The sequence below is a fragment of the Bombus impatiens genome, unplaced genomic scaffold (genome assembly GCF_000188095.3).
Source record: "Bombus impatiens unplaced genomic scaffold, BIMP_2.2 scf_0320, whole genome shotgun sequence".
NCBI lineage: Eukaryota > Metazoa > Arthropoda > Insecta > Hymenoptera > Apidae > Bombus > Bombus impatiens.
This window is the reverse complement of record NT_176739.1, coordinates 1531475-1538215: the sequence shown is the minus strand read 5'-3', so window position 1 is coordinate 1538215 and position 6741 is coordinate 1531475. Positions and strand designations below refer to the sequence as shown.

General features: G+C 38.5%; 1 protein-coding gene across 5 annotated transcripts in view; it reads left to right on the top strand.

Moving 5' to 3' along the window:
- Positions 1–988: 988 nt before the first annotated feature.
- The window catches only part of LOC100745535, a 56849-nt gene continuing 51096 nt past the window's right edge, over positions 989–6741 (top strand). For all 5 annotated transcript variants that reach the window (XM_033320597.1, XM_012385290.3, XM_033320598.1 and 2 more), the window contains exon 1: positions 989–1803. In XM_033320597.1, coding sequence (XP_033176488.1) covers positions 1389–1803 — 415 coding nt within the window. In that variant the 5' untranslated portion in view covers positions 989–1388. The remainder of the gene's footprint in view (positions 1804–6741) is intronic.

The following is a 6741-nucleotide window of genomic DNA, read 5'->3' as shown; positions in this document are numbered from 1 at the left end:
CTGAAATCCTATGTATGCTCTTTTAAGAACAGAGACACCTAAATGGAAGATTGGAATAAGCAACATTAAAGCAAAGTATAGTGCAGCCATTAGCTGTACCAGGATTTAGAGTGTTATATAGCGACACGGTATGACTAAGGAATGAGGTAGCCGAGCCAGTAATAGGCGACTCCAAATAGTTGACATTGTTTGAGTTGGGAGGGAAGGATTCTGACCTAGTAATGATTGTTAATCCAAATTTACTGGTGATGAACTATAACGTTCCATAAGTAGATTACTGCTATGACCCCGCCAAATTAATTGGCCAATTCTATTAACATTCATTGGTATTACAGTATTAATTATGAAGCCAGTCATGTTGGTAACAAACCACTCTTTTGTACTCTAGACCAGAAATGATCATCCATTTACAGGGTCTCTTTCGTGAATCTTTAATACTTTGTCACAGTAAATGCCCAACTCTGAAAATGTTCACTGTCATCATAAAAACCTAAATATCCAGTTGCCCACATTTATGAAAAAATGAGAAAAACTGACTGACCCCATACTCAGTCTCTTATATATACAATATACCAATTATTGCAATATAAGATTATTCACATTCAGATCTCCCGTACAGTCAACACACAAATTATCACACTAATACACCAATTCTATTAAAATCCAAATTTCCAAAGATTCCAATGTTCCCTGTATATCATCACATAGAGAGCCTAGTCTACATCATATCCGCAATATGATTTGTGCACACATTAGGTGTAACTTCAAGTTAGACTTCAAGATATTGGCAAAGCTTCCAATCCTCCCAATTCCAAGTCAGGAATTACTTTCCACTTTCAATATTACCAGCATAAACACCAAGTATATCTTCAAATAGGAGCCCAAAATATTTTCAGAGTTTCCTACCGACCATTTCAAGCAAAGAATCACCTTCCATCCTCAGTATGGTCACTGCGTAGATCGCATCACGGTCTCTTGAAACCCATTAACGAGTCGTCTTCTTTGTTACAGACCAACAACCAAGGTCCACCGATGGCCATCTAGTAGCCGAATCTCCAGTGCACCACACTCTCATAAATACGCGTTGAAGCACCGATTCACCAGGTTGGAGGGAAACTGCTGCCACGTCGTCACGAAGCTGCAAAGAAACGTAACGGCCGTAGAGACATCGAGGGTGGCTCGCGTGCCAAGAAGATGCGACTGTTCGCGTGGCCTGGCAGCGTGACTCGCGGCGGACTCATAAACGATGAATTGGCGGGCAGCGATGTTGGCTCAGCCGAGAAACGCGGCAGCAGCAGGAGCAGCAGCGGAGGAGGCAGCAGCCACGGCAGCCAGCGAACCGGCAGATTGGACGCGCGATCGGGCGAACGGCACACCATCGGCTGGGCATGTACGTCATCTACCCGGCAGACGAGCTGTTGCGTATCTATGAGAACCCAGACCGTGATCCTAGTCCAGTGTTGACCGGAGATCGTCGGCCGAGTTGTCAGGTGACCGTGATCGCTGTCAACGAGAGAAACGACCGCCCACTAGCACCAAGTTGGCTGGATAGCTCGAAAAAGTGGAAAGAAAGGAGAAAGGAACGAGGACAGACACGTAGAAGAAAAGCGAGCCGTAACGAGGCTCCGCGTAGCCACGAGGTCGCGAAGGGTACTCGTCGCGAACAACACGCCAGGACTATGCAAAACAGTCGCGTTGGCGCCGGCGAGGATGCCGCCAATCCTTTCAAGGATCTCATACAACCGGGGCTCAGCGAGCCGCTCAAGCAGCACAATGCCGCCGCGCTCAAGCTCGTGCAGACCGGTGAGTGCTTTAGTTCTATCGCCAGTTTCTTCGCGTTTTTCTTCTTTTATGGGCTTTTAATGGGATCCTACAGAATTATGGCTCGTGGCTATTTGAGGACGCGAATACTGGATAGTTGGGGTAGATTGACTGTGAATTTATACGTTCAATTATGTAATTTTATGGGTAGATTATATTACCCATAGGGCCTACAGTGGTTTACGCGATACTTTATACGTTAGGAAATTTAACACAATTTGAAGGCAGGGTTTGCGTATATTTATAAAGAATTTCCCCTAAAGAACATTGTTCATCCTTAGCATTTATCAAATAATTTTATTACGCCTTTCACTATGAAAACAGAATAAAAAGTTTCTTCAGCCTGGTCGATAGCTCAGCCTAGGATTTCCATTAGTAGAACGAAGTACTGAAAAGGTAGTAAACAATTTTTAAAGTTTAACATTATAGTTGCGAATTATATAGTTGGAATATATACTTAGGATTGGATAAATTACCTTTATTTTGGAGATAATTCTGTTTAAAATTAAAGACGTTTCTACCATAACTCTAATATAATCCTATTCAGTTCCAATATAACATAAGTTCGAATTTTTACTGGTTAAGCATAATCATTTTCTGCAATTCTCGTGTGGGACTTGGTTATTTTCTCTGATCGCTACGTGATAAGAATACAAAAGAGGTAGATTGCGTATCGTGAATTATTAATATCGAGGAAAATGTATTCGCCAGGAGAAATGTATTCGCCGGTATATATATATGCATCCGAACTTGCTTCAAGGCCAGCATTAGTACATTAGTATATTGTATAAGTATAATAGCCAATAATGAATAATAATACTTACGACCCTGATCTTAATTTCTTCCTAACCTCAATTCATTCTGACGCCAAATTTGGAATTATTACTTTTGATCCTTCGTACGATTTTATTGTAACGAAGTAAGTATAGAGAGGTTAATTAAAGTTTCGGAAGTTAATTAGACCTAATGAAATTACATGTGATATGTTTACAATGGATTACAAATGAAAATAATGGATTATGTATTCAGCCACTGCAGACGTGCACTATACGAGAATGCGCTTTCTTCTTGGACTATTCTGTTGTTTCGTAATTTAGAATATTAGGTTCCGTAGTCGAGCTCGTGACACGAAATACTTCTCAACGATATTCACAGAAGTAATTTACCTGTACCGCAATGTTTCCTTACTTGAACATGTATTCATAATTTTGCTACACGGTACTTAACCTCAAAGAGAAATACCAAAGTCTTTTTCATTTTAAGGTTGGAAAGTAGCTGCTTTATAAATTCGAAAATATTGATTCGGATTTTAATATAGTCTCTGTCCGTAATTATTTATGCTACAGATAGCACCATTATTGTAAGCCAAAGTTGTATAAAAAGATAATAATAGTAACTTTTATTTACGTTTGATAATTTATTCTAGGCAGAATTCTCCTAAAGTTTCCCTGGATAAAATTTCAATTAGTCCTAGTTGCTTTAGCCAAGCTTATAAATAAAATTCTTTCATAGAATTCTCCAGGGCACAAATCCAACCACCCTAGTTACTTTAATCAAACTCAATTAGTAAACATATTACTAAAACAAAATAACTACGTTTAGCAAATTGTCTCTACCAAGTAACAAACTTAACCCTCTCCTTGTGTTATAAAACTGTCATATAAGCATTCCATTATCTTGTTATTCAAACGTGAGTAACACGATTACACGTGCCACGATCAAAGGTCCCCCATATACTCGTGTACACAGCTTTCCGTGTTCGAAGCTATTTTCCTTCGTATTTAGTAGTATAACAGAGTTGTACGTTTAGGACTTGACATTGTTCGTTATGGCATAGTCGTGCTAGGGAGTAATGCACCATAGACCCCATGATACGTATCTAGATTTCATGCTTAGAGATCGTAAGTCACCTTAGAGTTGTCCTAAACAGGTCTTTTCGGAGGTGGATTGCCTGTACAAAATGAGGGAGGGCTAATTTCCAAGCATAAACTTATAATTTTAGCTAACTCCCTAAATTTATGACCAATTTACCAAATCTTTTCGTGCTTTCGTAATTTCTTTCCAGCATTCTTCCTTTTCCCTAGACTCGAAGCAAAAATAAGCTTGACTAATTCCCTATCAAATCTTGATTCATAACCTACCAAATCTTTTTCCGATTTTTCAATTTCCTCGGTATTACTTCTCGGAATAAATTAAATATGATTAATTCACAATCGATAATTTGCTTGGTCGTTATTTCATTGCCAGAATGCTTTCAATCATTAAATATAGCGTAATGTTTTGTGCGATCAGTGTTGCCAAAATTGTGGCATGATCGACGACAGCCATTTTAACTACCGCTAGAAATAAAAGATTCTGCGATATCAACGAGATAGACGGAAATCTTAACCGGAAAGGCAGACATTTTGGCACGGGTTCCCCTGAACTATTTTCTTCGTTCATCCAGACCATCCCTGTATAGTGATATCCAACTTTTTCCATTGGTCTTGTCGCCTGTAACTTATGGCGACGCTGTAAACGATAAATACACGGGAAAACGAGCGCTAGAATGAAGCAAAGGAATTTCATGGAAAATTCGTTGGCATGGAAACTGTCGTCATCGTGGCGTCTCCGAGTTCAGAGTTCGTTGAATTGGTGTCTTTCCAGCAAAGCTGGATAAAGCAGACTTGAAATATGGAACACGCGCAATATATTCTGAACTCAACAAAAATTGAATATTTCATAAATCCAACTCCCTAGTTTCATAGTAATAGGTTATATAACCTAACTTATAAAATGTACAATTCTCTCTACTAATATAACTATAAGTTATATGTAATATGATACAAGTATATAGAGAAATAATTAGACATATAAAAAAGGTTTCGTGTTTGTAATTATTTTGCATAAATAACAAACTATAGAATTATTTCTCCTACATCTACAATTACAATAAAAGGAAGTATTCTATGTAAAACATGGATTTTATCGTATAGGACAGCAAAAAAAAATGATAGAAAAAGATTATGGAATGAAAGGAATTCCAAATTTTGGAGGTTAGATTACAATCTATAAATGTGGAATTACCACAAAGGTCTGTCTTTATCAAATTTCCATAATTATATTAAAATAACAATTATATTAGACCAAACTATAATCATATTAAAGTACAGAACCTATTTTACGTTAAAAAAGCAGATTCTATCCATCATCCATAATTCAAAAACTGGAATAATTTCCTCTGCTCTGACAATGTTTTCCGGGAATGTTCGGCTTTTTCTCTCAATTTTTCACCAGACCCAGACACGGAGCACGCTTCACAAAGGAAAAATCACGAAATTTCGACAGAAAAGGGTTTCCCTTTGCTCCAGCTCGGTTCCTCGGTTCCCGCCGAGAGAAAAAGTACAAATAGAACTGCTGTGGAGTGAACAGAGAGCGAGATGGAGAGAGCCAAAAAACAAAAAGAAAAAATGAATTTCGGAGGCGTACAGGGTCGAACTGAAGAGGCGTGTGCCGCATAAAAATAACTCGACACGATGACATAATTGTAAGTTATTGCTACCATAAAACGACGTACACGTGCTTCGTGAAACGACACGCTGAATGGGTCGGTGAGTCCCCCCATTTATAATTGACCTGTCACTGTTACGGCAAACGATGCTGTTCTTCGTCTCTCTTTCACGTCTTTTTCTAACGTGTGGGTGGCACGTGATGGATACAAGCAATCAGGATCGTCTGATCTCCGTCTGGTCCAGCCTGTGAAACTTATTAACGAAATTTGTGAACACGCTCCATCAAGTTACTGCTCAACCATATTACAAAAAGTGACATCTGCCGTTCTCTTCGCAAATGTTAGGTTAAGTAACTGTGTCAAAAGCACTTTGATAAAATGAAAGAAGAATTAAACGGATAAAAAGCCTTGGGAAAAGATTAAGCTGATTAAGAAGAAGATAAGAGCAGATAAAATGAAAATGCAGTACTGGGATTAGTCAAGAAAATGAAAATGCATAGAAAGTCAGAAAAAGAGATGTTCTTTTTTACATTGAAATTAAAGCAAATTGAATGGAGAGAAAATATTGATTCTAATTTAGGGAATTAAATTAAATGGAAAGAGAATGTAACTCAAGATAACCTAGATGGTCTAAAATTAACATAAGAATTAAGTATACGTGTAACGATATTGAAAACCAACCGTGTCTAATTGCTAAGTCAATTGTATTAGCCTCTCTACGAAATCAGCTAATTTAAAATTATTTGATTCTATTGAAAGCCTAACCTAACCTAACCTAATTCGATGGAATATCAATAAAAAAAAAGAACCAATTGTCAGTGACAATTAACCTAACCTTGATCGTCTGAACGCTACAAACTTAACTACGTTAATAACAATCTTAAAAAGCAAACAGAATCAATTGCAAGTCAAGAAATCGATTCTAACCTGCGGAATTCAATTAAATTAAAAATGAACCTAACTTAACCTCGCCTACGAATACGTAACTCGCCTGCATAATAAATTATACTATGCATTTCACAAATATCAGATTCAACAACAGCGTGAGAAACGTTTACACTGTCGTGAGATAATAAAAAGCCAAGTTCCCAAGAGTGGAAGCGTCCGCGTCGAACGAGGAAGCGAAGAATTCATTATTCATGGAGGCAGGTCAAGCAAGCAATTCCAAGTGGACGGCCATCGAACTGGCCTCCAACAAAAATGCAACAAAACTAGATTTTTTCGCCCCTCTTGGCTCGTAGATAGCATTAGAAGGTGCGAATTTTACCCGATTCGTTGGTGGCGTACTTTTTCACGGTTAGCCTGTTACCTTTGGGGCCAATCACGCCGGCACGAGGCGAAGATTAATTATATCGAGCCAAAGCCAGGGGTTGTCGCTTCTATTAGGAAGTCCTCCTGTCATCGGTCTCTGTCACGCGCGATTTTATCGC